The sequence below is a fragment of the Symphalangus syndactylus genome, chromosome 19 (genome assembly GCF_028878055.3).
Source record: "Symphalangus syndactylus isolate Jambi chromosome 19, NHGRI_mSymSyn1-v2.1_pri, whole genome shotgun sequence".
Taxonomy (NCBI): domain Eukaryota; kingdom Metazoa; phylum Chordata; class Mammalia; order Primates; family Hylobatidae; genus Symphalangus; species Symphalangus syndactylus.
The window spans coordinates 55,909,718-55,927,098 of record NC_072434.2 but is presented as its reverse complement, the minus strand read 5'-3'; the positions used below and the strand labels follow the sequence as shown (position 1 = coordinate 55,927,098).

General features: G+C 42.9%; 1 protein-coding gene across 1 annotated transcript in view; it reads right to left on the bottom strand.

Annotated features, from left to right (window-relative positions):
• Positions 1-16,905, bottom strand: part of FYB2 (FYN binding protein 2) — a 98,677-nt gene extending 81,772 nt beyond the window's left edge. The window contains exon 1 of the mRNA XM_055234614.2: positions 16,630-16,905. Within this exon, the coding sequence (XP_055090589.1) occupies positions 16,630-16,638 (9 nt within the window). The 5' untranslated portion in view covers positions 16,639-16,905. The remainder of the gene's footprint in view (positions 1-16,629) is intronic.
• Positions 16,906-17,381: the final 476 nt, after the last annotated feature.

Sequence of the window (17,381 nt, the reverse complement as noted above, 5' to 3'; positions counted from 1 at the left end):
TGTGGCCAGCTCAGCACCTGGTCCAAGGAACAGATTTGAAAACATGTCTTATAGCACTTCATCTGCAAATCTCTTTTGGTCTTATGCCCTTTGCCACTTTCCATATCCTACTACAATTATTCAAGTAGATGCTTCATCTGCCTTGTATTCCATGAGCTCCTTAAGGTCAGGTAGAAATACATGCTCACCTTTGTGGAGCCTACAGGTTCAAGCATGAAAATTTACTCCTACTAATACTCAATAAGTATTTACCAAACTAACAGCAAATAATAGATTATTTCTGGAGTAATAACCTCCTGAGGGGATGATCTTTTAAAAGGCTTTCTTTGAGAACTACAAATTAATTTCATGCCAATGATGCATCTAAGGCGCAGGTTCAGGCCAGATGTAGTGGCTCATGCCTGTAATCCCAGCACATTGGGAAGTCGAGGTGGGCAGATCACTGGAGATCAGGAGTTCAAGACCAGCCTGGGCAACATGATGAAACCCCATCTCTACTAAAAATACAAAACAAAAATTAGCTGGGCATGGTGGTGCATGCATGTAGTCCCAGCTACACGGGAGGCTGATCGGGGAGGATGGCTTGAACCCAGGAGGCAGAGGTTGCAGTAAGCCGAGATGGCACCACTACACTCCAACCTGTGTGACAGAGTGAGACTCCATCTCAATAAATAAATAAATAAATAAATAAATAAATAAATAAATAAAGTGCAGTTTCAGTCATGCCACTCCTCTATTTAAAACGTTTCAATGGCTCCTTGTTACCGTGTTGGTAAATTATACATCTCCAGCTTCATTTCCCACCACTTCCTGCCTCTAACTCATCCCTCCAGTAAAACTGAACTTGCCTCTGTGCATCTGCTGTTGCTCCTGCCCAGAATGCCCTTCCTACCTTTCTTTGCCTGGCTAAACATATTCATCTTTTGAGATTTAGCTGAGTTACCAATCCCTCCCAGCAGCCTTTTCCAGTTCTTAGGTTGGGCCAAGCATGTGTACTTGCTCCATTTCAGTACCTTCTGCTTCCCTCTGTCTTTCCACTTATCTAATTTTGTTGATTAAAGTGATTTACTTACATGTCTGCTTTACCATACCCCACTCGCACATGTGGATCAGATTTTCTTTTCACTTGTGCTTCTGTCACTGTGCCTAGACACACAGAGAGTAGATGGACAATATGTGTTCTTTTGAATTAAACTGAGAAGATTAGAAAGCATTTGTTGTATATTTGTGGGTGGGGTAACTGGGGAAAAATTAGGAGTAATTCTAGATAAAAGAAAATGAAAGGTGCTTATTATGTTAATGCATTTCCAGGCACTGCACATAGCAGCATGTGTATATTGTCGTGTATGTTGTCTCAATTACCATAATCCTTACAACTGGCTTCTGAGCTGTGCCCCCTGAAGATGACAAAAGTCAGGATCAGAGCTTTCTGAGGCTTACCAGGACACACAGCAAATGAGTGCTGAGCCAAGATCTGAACCCAGCCCTGACACCAAAGCCTGTTGATACGGTTTGGCTGTGTCCTCACCAAAATCTCATCTTGAATTCCCACATGTTGTGGGAGGTACCCAGTGGGAGGTAATTGAATCATGGGGTCAAGTCTTTCCTGTGCTGCTCTCATGATAGTGAATAAGTCTCAAGAGATCTGATGGTTTTATAAAGGGGTGCTCCCCTGCATGAATTCTGTCTCTTTTCCTGCTGCCATCCATGTAAGGTGTGACTTGCTCCTCCTTGCCTTCTGCCATGATTGTGGGGCCTCCCCAGCCACGGGGAACTGTAAGTCCATTAAATACCTTTTCCTGTATAAATTACCCAGTCTCGGGTATGTCTTTATCAGCAGCATGAAAATCGACTAATACACCTGTGATGTTTTAAAATCAACTCTATGCTATACGACATGCGTTTTCCTTAATAACAGTGTTTTCCCTCATCTTTTCCAGACTCATCCAACTAGTTGTTGTATTCCTACTACAGGTAACATAAAGGCATGAGGCAGACACAGGCCTTGCTGTCCTGGGGTTCGCAGTCTCACGGAAAGGATGGACACATAAACAGACGATGACAACACCTCGAGGTCCCTGCTGTGACGGAGCAGCACCAGAGGCAGGACAGGGAACACCTAACCAGACTGGGGACAGAGGGAACTTTCCAGAGAAAGTGAGATAGACACAAAGAACAAATAGGAGCTTGGCTGTCAGAAGGGGGAATGAAATTGTATTAGGTTGGTGCAAAGTAATTGTGGTTTTTGCCATTGAAAGTAATGGTAGAGGAGATGGCATTTCAAAGACCTGAACCTGAGACAGCCTGGCATGTGTGGGTTTCTGGAGTGGGGAGTGTGGCTGAAATGTGAGATGAGAAGGAGAAATAGGGCTAAGGTGGCCCCTTGAATGGTCTCACAGGCCACTAGAAACAACAACACAAATTTACATATTTATGGTTCAAAATTCCTTCACAGAATATACTGGGAGATCATGAACATCAAAATGATATTCTGCAACCTTCAAATCCCCTCACTCAAGGCACAGGCCTATAGAGAACCCCCAAAGGAAAATGAGAAACAAAGGGAGATAACTATTCATTGCAAACAAGTGGGGTGTATGATGTCTTTTAGGAAATCAGCCAAAACCAAAAAATGCTATGGGTCGATATTACTTCAAGATACTAAAACTTAAGCAACATTTAACTGCATTTTGTGGTGAGGGTAAGGGTTTCAGAGGAAAAACTGGGCCATATATACCCTCAGGTGCCAAGTTCAAAATGTAGCTTTCAGCAAAAGGCTCAAGTTTAACTTAGTTGGCAGTCTGGGGATCAGGGCCTGAAGTCAGAATTTATGATCTCTGCCAACATGCCAAGTCCTCCAACAACCCAATTACAGCCCATCCCTGATTACACGCCCCACACTCACTCAGCATTGCAACTTGGGGCAAGAACAGGAGGCTTCACTAGAAACTGCCTGCCAGGGAGCTGGAAAAACCAACCACAGAGCGTCCTTATTTGAAAGGGTTTCCTGCTCTCCCTGCTGCCCTCTCCTGCTGCAGACAGAACAGTCACTCAGTGTCTTTTAGGTTTATGACAGTTTTATTTAAAGTGCAGTTTAATGAACACTGAAAAAAGAAGGGTTGAATAACCTCTTTGAGCCACTTTATTGCTTTTACTCCACAGCTATGATGTAAACTCCTCAGCCGATGTGGCCATTTTAATTTCTTAGATTTGTTTTCTATATTAGAGTCCCAGCTGCATGAAGAAACAGTAAAAGAAATCAGAGACACCATTCTAAATGCATTTGGGGCAGGTTTTACAGGTGTTAGACGTTTTTGCTTTTTAAAGAAGATAAAGGAGCCCCTGTCTGGTTTTCTGTCTATTCAGGACCCTATTTCTCCAATAATAGCAATGGAAGTCATTTTTAAGATCTGGAGTGCCAATCATTATCATCATGCTCATCGTTATCGCCTCCACTACTTCCATGTCACGCATTACCACACCCCACTAATTACTGAGCTTCACAACTGCAGTAGATGCAGTGCATCTCCAATTCTGAGATAGAACCTCAGATTCTTCTAACAACCCAGCAAGATTGGTAAGCGTTGGTATTCCCATTTTATAGATAAAGAAACTGAGGCTTGGAGAGAAAGTAAGTTTGGCTTAGGGATTGAAAACCATCCTCTGGACTTTGGAATCAGCTATCTGTGTTTGGATCCCTGCCCTTTCATTTTCAGCTAGATGATTTTAACTTTTATTCCCATCAATAAAATGGCAACAATAATAGTATTTACTGTATTGCCAATTAATTCAGACAATCCAAGTTAAGTGTGAATCACAGTACTTGGTACACAGTATATTTTCTAGAAATGTTAGCTACTTATGATTATTGTTGTCATCATTATTATTACTGGTGTTGCCAAAGTTTGCATTGTTGTCAAGAGGTAAGTTTGGATTTAACAATGAGGTCAGATTCCAATACTCAAGGTTGTTTTACTATACCAGACTGGGTTAGGCCCTTTTCATACATTATTTTGTTTACTCTGCCACTATACAGCATTAGAGAAGTGATGAACTCCATTTTACAGATGAAGAAATTAAAGCTGGAGGGGTCAAGTCAACTTACTTGACTAAGATCAAAGAGCTAGTAAATAGCAGAACTAGACCTACTGACCTCGATCCCCTAGCTCTTTCTAGCATACTCCTACAGCCTCAATTCTTGGCTGCAAGCAGTCAAGAAATGCAAGTAAAGGGTGTTTGAAAGACCCTTTATCTGGGACAAAATGTTTTCAGCCAAAATTGATGCTTGACAGCCTTTCTGCTTTCTAAATATGTATTCTTCTAATCCACTCAGTAAACCTCAGGATCTTCTTTACTCCAAGAACGTACAAAGCCAGACCTTCTTGTGAGAAAGGTTTACAGCAGCAATTAGTTACACACCAATACCTGACAAAGACTCCTGGCACCAGCTCCCAATTTCCTTCACCTCGGGAGGTTGCCAGCTGTGAGGGGCCAGCAACACATTCTGCAGCCCAGCTGGTTTCTTAGGAAAGAAGCATCCTTGGCCCTTTGGAGGAAACCATGCACTGATGGCTTTAAAGAGAAACTGTGTACTGTATGCTGTAATAGAAAAGCATTAACTAGGAGAGCCCTGAGTAGATCTGTATTCTAAGGCAGTCACGTTATATCTCATCTCCATCTGTGAAATGGATATGCTGGTTTACAGCAGAGATTTCGCTAATGATCCTTGCTTGGAGAAGAAGCTGAATGATGGTAATCTTTGTCTAGACTTCCTGCCTGCCTTCTTCATTCATTAGCTTAATCAATAAATATTAATCCTCTATATTAGATGTGAACCCAAGCTACCAAGTTGTACATCTATTATGTTGTTACACACACGCATACACATATATAGATATAAATATAGCATACAATAGTTCTACATCACTATTCACATTGTGATCACAGAGACCATTCACGTTGGCCACCATGTGAACAGCACCTATTGGAGTTGTGCAACTCAGTGGCCCCACTGCAGACTTCAGTGGTGATAGTGGTGAATAAATGTTCTCTGTTCTCACAGAACTTTTAGGCAAATGGGTAACTTTAAAGGCCTACAGAGATCATTCATTCAATTACTAGTTCAGTGCCAACTATGTACAAGGTAGTGTTCTAGACATGTGAAAATGCACTGTAAATTGTAAAACATAATACAAGCATATTATTAACAGCTGTATTCCTCTTCTCTCTCCCTCTGAATTATTTTCTCTACCTCCAGTCTTACCTCTTCTAGTTCATCCACTTCACTAGATTCGCTCTTCTTTTACTCCCCCTTGGGTTTCCTAAGACAGTGACCAGAGCAGAGAAGACACTGTGAATATTTGCTGAAGGAATGAATGCCTCCATGCTTTTGCGCACATGTCACTCTCTTTCCAGAATGCTCTTATCCATGTTTATTGTCTGAAAAATATTTGTTTTACTTGACTCAACCCAGCTGCAAGTCCCTGAGGAAACTTTCCATCAGGGATGTGGTGAGGGGTGGCCACTCCCTGTGCTCCTAGAGCTCCTGTCCCTCTCCACTGCAGTGTTCATTACACTCTCATTTTTTTTTTACATTTTTTCCCCTTCCTCCCTAGACTAGGAGCAACTTCAAGTGCAGCAATAGGGTTAACAACATGGGCTTTGGATTTAAAAGTCTTAAGATGAAATCCTACCTCCTCAAATTTTGGCTCTGTCACCTTTACAAAGCTATTTCAGTTCTCTCTTTTCCTATTTCCTGATCAGCGAAATAGGGATACAGCTTTTCACATCCTAGGAATGCCATAGACATTAACCTTGGCCTGGTGCCTGACACAAAGCAAACCCACGATAATGTTATTTTGATGAAGATAGTTGTGATGTGGATAAAGAGAGAGGAGAGAAAGGAGGAGGAGGAAGGGGAGAAGGAAGAGAAAGAGGAGGGGGAAGAGGGAAAGAAGGAGGAAGAGGAAGACAATGATTAGCACCGTGATCATGGTGATTTTTAGTGATGAAATGACTGTGGCAGAGTACATGTTCAGTAAATATGTTCAGAGTGAATCAACCTGATGGTTTCAGATGGAAAAATTGTATCAGTTCTACTAGGTGGCATTTTAGTTTCTAGTAATAGAAATGCTCCAATTTTGCCTCCTTCTTCTGCACTCACGAACATGAAGTTTTCTTGGAGTTTTCACTCCAGTCTGTACCCCTTGGCTCTAGTCATTCTGTGAAATTACCCTATGAAGTACGCTCTTCCCCTCACTCCCCTCTGCTTCCCACCCAGGCTAGCTAACAATGCTAGTACAGAACAAGGGGCACGGGACCCACTCTGTAAACATTTAGTTCTGCTCTGTTTGGACTTAGACTCAATTCACACACCCATTTTCCACTCCCTCCCAGAGGCTACCTTTTTCTCTCAGCAAAATCTGAAAGATATCGAAGAGAACTTTAGCAAGATTTTTCTTTAAATAAAGGGCTAAGGAAACCAAATGGAGATGGCCTTGAGTTGGTCATATGGGCACTGGGTCAGACTTTGTTACTTAGCTGAGAGATGCCAGTTTCATGTAAAGAGCCAGAATAATTGAAGGGCAAAATGCATCAGGCACTGCTGCCTGGAACGCACAGCTTAATGGAACATTAACAGAGATTTTTCTTTGGGTTAATTAACAAGAGGAAATAATAAGACTCTAATGCCAGGTGATGCTGTCATTTTTCTGATTTTTTGGAAGAGAGTTGTATTTGGAATACATTCCCCCTTTCCACGATCCTTCACATCCTGTGTGTTTCTCTATCACTGTATTTACCATCTTTTGTTATCAGTATCTGTTTACTTTTCTGTTTCTCAGTAGATGGTGAACTCCTTCAGTGGGTATCATCATCATCAACGTCAGCAGCTGCAAGAGCTAACACTCACTGAGCACAGGTATGCACCGGGCATGTTTCTTAATGTTCTCTATATATTAAATCATAGAAGCTCTAGGGGAGGGACCGCCATCAGGCAGGTAGAATTAGAGAGGTCAAATAACTTGCCAAAGTTCACACAGCCAAAAAATGGTAGCACTGGGATTCAAACCCAGAAGCTGAAGGTTTAAAGCACACATTCTACAAGAGTTCCTCTCTCTCAGAAACTCTAGAATAGTGGTATTGTAACCAAGAAATTTAGCTTCAAAATGCATTTTAAAGCTTTTTGCTTTCTTGCTTTCAGCCTTGAAACACACTTTAAAACTTTCTTTCCCTCCCTTCCCACCTGACACTCCCTTGCACTGCCAGCTTATCTAATTATGTGCTTACTTAGAAATTCCGGGGGCTAATCTTGAAACAAACCAGCCCATGGCGACCCAGCTGTGAAATTCCAGAGATTACCTCCAGGCAGTTAGTCAACAACCCAGCCATTATTAAGATGATGCCAGCGCTCGCTCCAGGTGGACCATGACTCAAGACTCACTGGAACAAGACAGACGAGCCTCGAACCAGCACCATCCTCACATGCCTCCCATTCCAAGTTCCCCTTTTTAAACCCTTTTCCATAGCCTAAAGTTTCCAATGGTCTCTCTTTTTTTTTTTTTCTTGAGATGCAAACTGAGATCCACCGAGGTGAAATAATTTGCCTAAGGGCACACAGGCATGAGTGGCAAAAACCAAAGTCACACCAGAAGTCACCAGAGAAATACCAATTCAATGCTATTTCGTCCATACCACAACTTGGAGAAAAGGTTGTTGTAATGGACAAAAAAAAAAAAAAGAAAAGAAAAGAAAACATACCAGCAGCAACACACACTTTTGGATGATTTTTAAAAGGGTGTGGAAGGTGGTTCTTCCCTGTTACTCTTTTAAAAGTTTAAGTGATAATGCTGCTTTGTTTTTCTATATCGACTTTTCAGTTGTTAAAAACCTTTCCTTTTGTATAAGGTGTAAGGAAGGGATCCAGTTGCAGCTTTCTACATATGGCTAGCCAGTTTTCCCAGCACCATTTATTAAATAGGGAATCCTTTCCCCATTTCTTGTTTTTGTCAGGTTTGTCAAAGATCAGATAGTTGTAGCTATGCAGCATCATTTCTGAGGGCTCTGTTCTGTTCCATTGATCTAAATTAATTCAAGATGGATTAAAGACTTATATGTTAGACCTAAAACCATTAAAATCCTACAAGAAAACCTAGGCAATACCATTCAGGACATAGGCGTGGGCAAGGACTTCATGTCTAAAACACCAAAAGCAATGGCAACAAAAGCCAAAATCGACAAATGGGATCTCATTAAACTAAAGAGCTTCTGCACAGCAAAAGAAACTATCATCAGAGTGAACAGGCAACCTACACAATGGGAGAAAATTTTTGCAACCTACTCATCTGACAAAGGGCTAATATTCAGAATCTACAATGAACTCAAACAAATTGACAAGAAAAAAACAAACAACCCCATCAAAAAGTGGGCAGAGGACATGAACAGACACTTCTCAAAAGAAGACATTTATGCAGCCAAAAAACACATGAAGAAATGCTCCTCATCACTGGCCATCAGAGAAATGCAAATCAAAACCACAGTGAGATACCATCTCACACCAGTTAGAATGGCCATCATTAAAAAATCAGGAAACAACAGGTGCTAGAGAGGATGTGGAGAAATAGGAACACTTTTACACTGTTGGTGGGACTGTAAACTAGTTCAACCATTGTGGAAGTCAGTGTGGCGATTCTTCAGGGATCTAGAACTAGAAATACCATTTGACCCAGCCATCCCATTACTGGGTATATACCCAAAGGACTATAAATCATGCTGCTATAAAGACACATGCACACGTATGTTTATTGCGGCACTATTCACAATAGCAAAGAGTTGGAACCAACCCAAATGTCCAACAACGATAGACTGGATTAAGAAAATGTGGCACATATACACCATGGAATACTATGCAGCCATAAAAAATGATGAGTTCGTGTCCCTTGTAGGGACGTGGATGAAACTGGAAAACATCATTCTCAGTAAACTATCGCAAGGACAAAAAACCAAACACCGCATGTTCTCACTCATAGGTGGGAATTGAACAATGAGAACTCATGGACACAGGAAGGGGAACATCACGCTCCGGGAACTGTTGTGGGGTGGCGGGAGGGGGGAGGGACAGCATTAGGAGATACACCTAATGCTAAATGACGACTTAATGGGTGCAGGAAATCAACATGGCACATGGATACATATGTAACAAACCTGCACATTGTGCACATGTACCCTAAAACCCTAAAGTATAATAAAAAAAGAAAAAAAAAAAAACAAAACCTTTCCTAACCTTTTTTTTTTTCTTTCTTGCCGAAGATCACACTCTGGTCTTTGAGGTAAGCCATTGGCTAATTCATCAAAAGTGGAGGGTAGAGGGCTCAGAAAGTGGTGTGAATTCTAATGTCAGCTCTGCTACAAATTTTGGATTGGAGAATTTTGATTATATCAACAACTATGGATATTAGTCTAGGATTTTGTTCTTTTCATAGTACTTTCAAATACATTATTCTATATAATTTTGTAGACAAATAGTTATTATTAGACACACTTAGAGATGGGAAATCTGAAACTCAGAGAAGAAAAATGATTTGCTCAAGGTCACATTTCAAGTAGATGGCAGACCTAGACTCAAATTCAGGTTTCCAGTTTAAAGATTTTTTTAAAAACCTCTGTCCTATATGCCATTAACCATCACTATGGTAAAAAGAACCAAACTAATGGTTAGGAATGGGGACTTTGGAATTAGACACATTTGAATTTGAATACTGATTCTACTCTATCTGTAAAATGGGGAAGATAATTAACAGTAACAATACCATGAAGAGTAATAAGTAAAACCTCCACTTTTTCCAGTATTATGATACAAAATTGCTTAATTATTATTTCTGAAGCACGTTATTTATAACTTCTCTGTATTTAATAGGTCCTAATAAAATGTTTCATTATTTTGATTCATCTTTAAAAATCTCCGCAGGGGCTTGTTATTTCAGGTTTTACAGATGTGAAAAGCTAAAACCCGGAAGTCAGTGATCAGGGAGGAATACTGACCATGGTTGCAGGATAATTTCTGTCCATTTTCTGTGCTGAGGGGCAATAAACACTTCTCAGATTTCTTCTCTGAAGAGATAAGCATGGCTGTCATTTTGGGAAAGGTCAAAATAGCAACATGATATAAAACACTTCCCAGGTTGATGGGGGAAGAGTAGTGCACACAGTTATTTACATAAATTCTCTCATTTTATTTGCTGATATGGTTCATTTATTAGTTGCTAGGATTGTCACAGCAAGTACCAGAGACTATGTGGCTTAAACAAGAGAAGTGTATTGCCTTACAGTTCTAGAGGCAAAAGTCCAAGATCAAGATGCTATCAGGGTTGATTCTTTTCTGAGCGTTGTGGGGGAAGGATCTGTACCAGACCTCTCTCCTTGGCTTGTAGATGGCTGTCTTCATGTTCACATGGTGTCTTCCCTGTATCTTCACATTGTCTCACCCCTGTGCATCTCTCCAGGTTCAAATTCCCCCATTTTATAAGGACATCAGTCAAATTGGATTAACTCCTACTCATGAACTCACTTTAACTTGATGTATTAGTCCATTCTTACACTGCTAATAAAGACATACCTGAGACTGGGTAATTTATGAAGAGAAAGAGGCTTAATGGACTCCCAGTTCCACATGGCTGGGGAAGCCTCACAATCATGGTAGAAGGCAAAGGAGGCAGGGAAAAGGCATGTCCTACACGGCAGCAGGCAAGAGAGTGTGTGCAGGGAAACTGCCTTTTATAAAACCATCAGCTCTCATGAGACTTATTCACTATCATGAGAACATCACAGGAAAAACCCACCCCCGTGATTTGATTACCTCCTGCCAGGTCCCTTCCATGACACATGAGGATTATGGGAGCTACAATTCAAGATGAAATTTGGGTGGGAACACAGCCAAAACATATCATTTGATCTCCTCTGTACAGAATATGTCTTCAAATAAGGTCACATTCTGAGGTGCTGGGGGTTAGGACTTCAACATGAGTTTGGGAGGGGTGGGTGACACGATTTGACCCATAAGAGTCCGCCTGTTATAAGTTATTGTTTATAGAATTAACTGCCCTTTGAGTTCATTGAGCTGTTCTAAGCTCTTTAAATGTATTAATTTATTCAAACCTCGGTTGAATGTTAAGACGTAGGTACTATTTTTTCCTTTATAAATGAGATAACTGGGACACAGAGAAATTAATTAACTTGCTCAACACTGAACAGCTAGTAAACAGTAGAGCCGAAATTTAAACCAGTCACGCTGGCTCAAAGTCTGTGCTCTTAAGCACCAGGCTTTGCTGCCTCTGTGAGCAAGACAAAATCCTTGCCCTCTGGGATCTCACAGTCTAGACCTGAGTCTGATCAAAGGGCCTGGGGTCTCCTGCAAGGCAGGGAAAGACCAATTGCGGCCAAGGGGTAGGGAAGATTTCTCGAGGAGGTGTTGTCTGAGCTGAGTCATAAATAAAGTGATGTTCAGCATTCTGAAGAGGAGAATGTGCATGCAGATGCAGCAGGCTAGGAAACTGGAGCATGAGGGATGTGGTGCGGGTGAGGTGGCTCAAGTTAGAGTACACAGGGCAGCACCAGAGTGCCTCAGCTTTATCATCCAGGCCACAGAGCTTGGGCTGTACTCTGTGGGCAATGGGGAACAACTGGAGAAAATCTGGCAGTAGACTGACATAATCAGATTTTCCTTTTAGGACCATTTCTCCCCAGGGGAAATGTGGGTGTGTGGTTTGGAGAAGGGAAGACTTGACTCAATGGGAAAATAATGCCAGGCTAAATGCTGAGGTCAGTACTGCTGCATAAGGCTGGCTGGCAAGGACATCAGCCCTCCAGTAGAACAGGTCACTTAATGTGTCACTGTCAAGGACTAAACACCACAATTCAAGAGGACTCTGTGGTGCAGCATCTCAGCAAAGATGAACAGGATATGCCCAGTCTTTTGGATTTGTGACTAATTGTGTGATTTTTCCTTTTCTCCTTCTCAGAAATTCTCCCAGAACTCACAAAAAGCCTCACCCTAAATTATCTGAACTTAACCCAGGCCGAGTCTACTCTCCCAAGAACAAGCTAGTTAAGAGCAGACCATCCTTATAGTACAGATCCTCTCAGCAGCTCCACTTGTGTAGATGTTACCCTATCTTGTGACTTATTCCTTAAAAATGGAATTATTCATGAAAAACTCTCCAAAATTGCTCTTGAAGCCTAGTGGGGTTTCACAGACATTTAGACCTGGGTTCTATCAAAAATAAGCCATGCATGACCTTGGGAACATACTGCCATCCCAGCATGTCAGAGCATGACAAGACCTCAGTGATAGTTAGTTGGACCTCCCATCTTAGAGGTGAAGCCTCTCAGTGGCTCTCTTGGCTTACAGGATAAAGTATATATGGCATTGAAGGCCTTTCAATATCCAGATCCTATTTACTTATTGGGATTCCACTCTGGATACTCTTTTTTTAAACTTTCTGCTCTAGCAGCACCTTGCTGCCAACTATCCCCAACTATCACCCTGCCATATTACCCATCTCTGCTGCTCTGCCCATGCTCTCCCTTCTGCCTTCTCCCCCTCCTTCACTCAAGCGTTCCCTGATGAAATGCCACTTCCTCCTCCTCTGACATTCAGCTAAGACACCAGCTTCTCTAAGGAGCCCAGGATGAACCCCACCCCTTGACAAGCATCCATCATCAGTGCTTCCATCAAAGCTTGTGCCTTCCTCCATCAATCTACTTTTCATCAAATATGAAAATTGTCTGTTTCCTTGACACTCTTCCCTGCAAAGCTGAACAACTAGATGGGATCTAGGATAGGGCCCTTCTCAGAAATTCCAAGATAGGGCCTGAGAGTAGAGTCTACTGAGGAGATATGACTCTGAGTTTACCCTCAAATTGAACAAGAACATTCATGGAGCAGCCACTGTAAATGGGGCACACTGGATAAGTCGTTATGAAGTGTGTTGGCATTTTCTGCCTCTGCGGCTCAAATTTCCCTGTAAAATGGGAGTTTCCAGACTGGTTGGTATTTGAGAACTCTCCCACCTCCTGTATTTTATAATTCCATGACTTGTGCAAATCACTTATAAGAGGCAAAAGTAAACTTAAGTATACTTCAACTACAACTCCAATGCTCATTCATCAAAAATTCAGGCACCATTTTGTAAGCTCCCTGACTGGCCAGCTCTCCCAGCTAAAAAATGCTACAATTCTCCCTTGCAATGACTGTATAACTAAGTGAAAACCTACCTGGCTGAGGGCATGCATTAGGTTATACCTCTGACTTAGGAAAAGAAAAACCCATCCACGTTTTTGGGTGTCTAAACTATACAATAAAAATTCTATAGGGTTCACTTCAACCTTATGTCTATGGGGAGAGAATGACTTTTTAAATAACTACACAGAATGAAGGATATATCTAATTGTCCTGATATCTGTTAATGAAAACAAACCAACCCAAAACTGAGTGGCCTAAAACAAAAAGCATTTTTCTATATTTCACAATTTTGTGGGATAGGAATTTGGACGAGGCTCAGCCGAGTTCTCCCTCTGTTCCACAGGTGTTGATAAAAGTCATTTGGCTGCATCTCACCAGCGGCTGGTCTAGTCTGGAGGGTACTGATTTTAGTTTCGCAGGAATGGCTAGAAGGCTAGGCTTAGCTGGAACTGTCAAGCAGAATGTCTACATCATGTGTCTCCAGCCAGAAAGTACTGGGGTATAGATTACTCACGTGGGGGCTCAAGGCTGCAAGAGTAAGTGTTCTCATAAATGAGGTAGATGGGGTATGACCTTTTATGACACAGTCTCGGAAAGCACAGAGTGTCACATGTACCACACTGTATTGGTCAGAGTAGTCATGATTTCAACCAAGGGATGGGAACATGGGCACCACCTCTTCATGGGAAGATGTCAGAGAATGTGAGGCCAAGTTTTAAAATCCCCCATATAACACATACTAAACATCTACTACACACCCAGTACTATTCTAGATAATGTAGATATATTATCAAGATGATACCTACTGCCTGGGCCTCTTCCTTGAACTCTAAACCTGCCTATGTAGCCCCCCTAAACACATTGCATCTAAAACCAACTCCTAATCTGCTTTCAAGCCTGCTCTGTGTTAAGTCATCTTGGTAAACCTTGATTCCACTCTTCCAGATGTTCCAGCTTTACAACTTGGAGTCATCAATAATTTTCTTTTTTTTTTTTTTTGTCTAATCCATTAGTAAATCCTGCTGACCCTACCTTTAATCTATTTCCAGCATCTGACCTCTTCTAGCCACTTCATTGGCTGAATGAAGTGGTCTGAGCCACTATCCTCTCTTGCTTGGATTACTGCAATAATCTCCTACCTGGTCAGCCAGCTTCTGTACTTTCTGTCCCTAGTATTTATTTTCAAAACAGTAGTCAGATGTTCCTTTTAAAATGTAAGTTGGATTGCATCATTGCCCTGTCCACAATGCTCAGGTGGCTCTCCATTTTGCTCGGAGGAAATGCTCAAGTGTCAACAATTGCCTCCAGGGCCCATATCACCTGACCCCACTCTCTCTGAACACTCTCTCCTTCACTTCCTCCAGCTCCAGTCATTCCCTGAACACACCAACGAGCTTCTGCCTCAGGGCCTTTACACCTGCTCTTACTTCTCCGTAGAATATTCTTCCTTAAGATATCCACATGGCCCATTAATTCCCATACCTTTTCCAAGTTTCTGCTCAAATGCCACCTTCCATTGACACCTTTCTTGAAATGGTCTCATTGAAAATAGCAGTCCCTCTTCCTGCCTGACTATCCTTATACCCTTCCCTGCTTTATGTATCTACATTGCACTTACTGCCATTTGACCCATATATAGATTTTTTTGTCTTCTCTCACTAGAATATGAGGTTTAGGAAGGCAGGTATCTTCAACCGTTTGGTTCACTGCTGCATCTGCAGCACCAAAGCAGGACCTGACCACACAAACCATGTCCTCAATAAATATATATTGAATAAATGAATATTTTGTTAATTTTAAAAAACAAAACAAATCCTTTCAAGATGAGAAACCACTCTTATTTCTCTCTTGATTTTTTTCTCCTTCTGAGCAGTGAAACTTATATAATCATATTAGCTTATCCCATAAAAATGTGATTAGCTAACAAACATGCTCTTTTGTACATTTTTGTCTAATTTGCCTAACATTCTTCCTGCTGTCCTATTGTAATCCTTGCTAGTGATGCTTGGCTTATAGTTGGCACTGACACATGTAAGCTCATGTCCCAGCTCTGCTGCCAGCGGTATGATACTGAGCAAGTGATAACATTGTCAGTTACCTCATCTACAATAAATGGGGCAATGGCATAGACCGCACTGTAATGTCATCAGATAAACTGAAATAATGGATGCCAGTGTGGATCCTGGCCCATCAGAGATGGGAAAAATGTAAGTCAGTTTCATTTTCTTACAAGCATGCTAAATCTATTCAGCCTGGCACTTTCCCGTCAAGGAGGAATTTCTTCAAAGTTGCTAAGTGGTATGGTAGAGGTGGGGGTGGCAGGGAGAACTCAGAAGAGGGAGATGAAGTCATACCAACATGCCCCTGCTCACCCCTTTCCAAAACTCAGCTATTTGGACTGGAGTGATTTGCCACAGAGAGAAAGATGCCCTTTGCCCTGAGACAAAGGGGAGCTTTTCCTGACCAGCAAAAGCTAAAATGGATCCTCTGCCCTGATTTAAAACCAAACTTGTGGGTGAGAAGCCACATGATTCATGGGAGAAAATGACTTGACTCCAAATGTATAATAAAAATTATGGAAGCAACACACACACACACACACACACACACACACACATATGCACATCAAAAGAAACTGACTTACTGAAAACGGAAATAAAGGAGAGTGGAGAATAGGAGAAGGAAAAAGGAAGATGTGGTCAGTCAGGCAACACGTCTCCAACTGTGCCAACAGCACTCAGCCGTCCAAGGGGCAGGGGATGCTGGCGTGGGGCAGGATACTTTTCCATACATCTCTATTTATACAAGCACCTCTGATAGTCTCACAAAGTAGTTATTGTACCAGTAATTCTCTTTCGTGAGTGAGGGATCCAGGGCTCAGGATGACGGACACACTTGCCCCGGGCCACACAGTTAACAAGGAGCAGAGCCCAGTCTAGAGCCACAAGCCACAAAAGAGCACTGCACAGCCGGCTTCCTAACACCAAGCACTGCTCTCTGACCAGGAGGCCCGCTAATCACTGCAGAGGCTGGGTACAGTCCACAAGGGCAAGTAAACAGAGAGAAGCCAGCGGGCGCTTCAACGGAGGATCTGGGAAGAGGTCAGGAGTCCAGCTGGCTGGGTAGAGCTAGGCCACATGCTGTCATTCCTCAGCACCTCCTGTCCCCTCACACTCCAGGTGGCACAAGACATGGCACACTCCTCTTCCCTCCCACCCGCCCTGAGCAAAGCCAGTGTGAGCAGAAATGCACTGGCTGACACCTGACATGTTTATTCCTGCCCAGCAGGCAGGACACACAGGCAGTTTTTCCCCAGGGCTCCCAAGTGGGAGGAACTTGTCCTGCAAGAAAAGACACACAGAAAGCCGGCAACAAAACCGAGACAGCCTTACCCCTTCCATTGCTTTCCTCCAAGGCAGAGTCCGGGAGACAAGCCCAGCCTCTCGGAGCTGAGTCCTGGGTCCTGGGGCCAACAATCCGCTTTCCTCTGTCTCTGCCAGCCAGGGAGCAATCACTTCCCACAGGACACACCTGAGCCCAGGCTCCCCACCTGCCTCATCTGGGCCAAGGCTCCTCCCTTGCCTGGGGCTGGGCCAGGGCCGGCCTCCATCCTCCCAGCTTGGCTTAGACCAGCACCTGCAGGGGGCTGGGGAGAGTCCTCCGTCTGCAGTCCTGCCAAGCCCACCTCTTCTCAGCAAGTGGCTCTTCCCACTGCTCCCCTCCGGCTGGTCTGACAGTCACTCACACTCCAGGGCATTTCCCTTTGTGCCCAGGCAGCAGGAGCTGCAAAGGAATGGGGATGGCAGGCTCCTGTTAGTACAGACCATGCAGGCTGGACAGTGTGATCCCTGTTAGTAATAACCTCCGCCAGCTCCGCCCCTGCAGATGGCTACTTAATTTCACAAACCCTTTCTCACGGTCAGGGAAACCAAAGCCCAGCAGGACAGCGTGGCTAAGCCCACAAGGGGATTTAGTGGAGGCCAGAAAAGGAGCTAATATAAAGAAGCACCCTGTTTTTGGCCTGGTATTTATTGAGGCATTTGGATTCCCATTTTAAAAGGTGAAGAATGGCTGGGTGCAGTGGCTCACACCTGCAACCCCAGCACTTTGGGAGGCTGAGGTGTGTGGGTCACTTGAGGTCAGG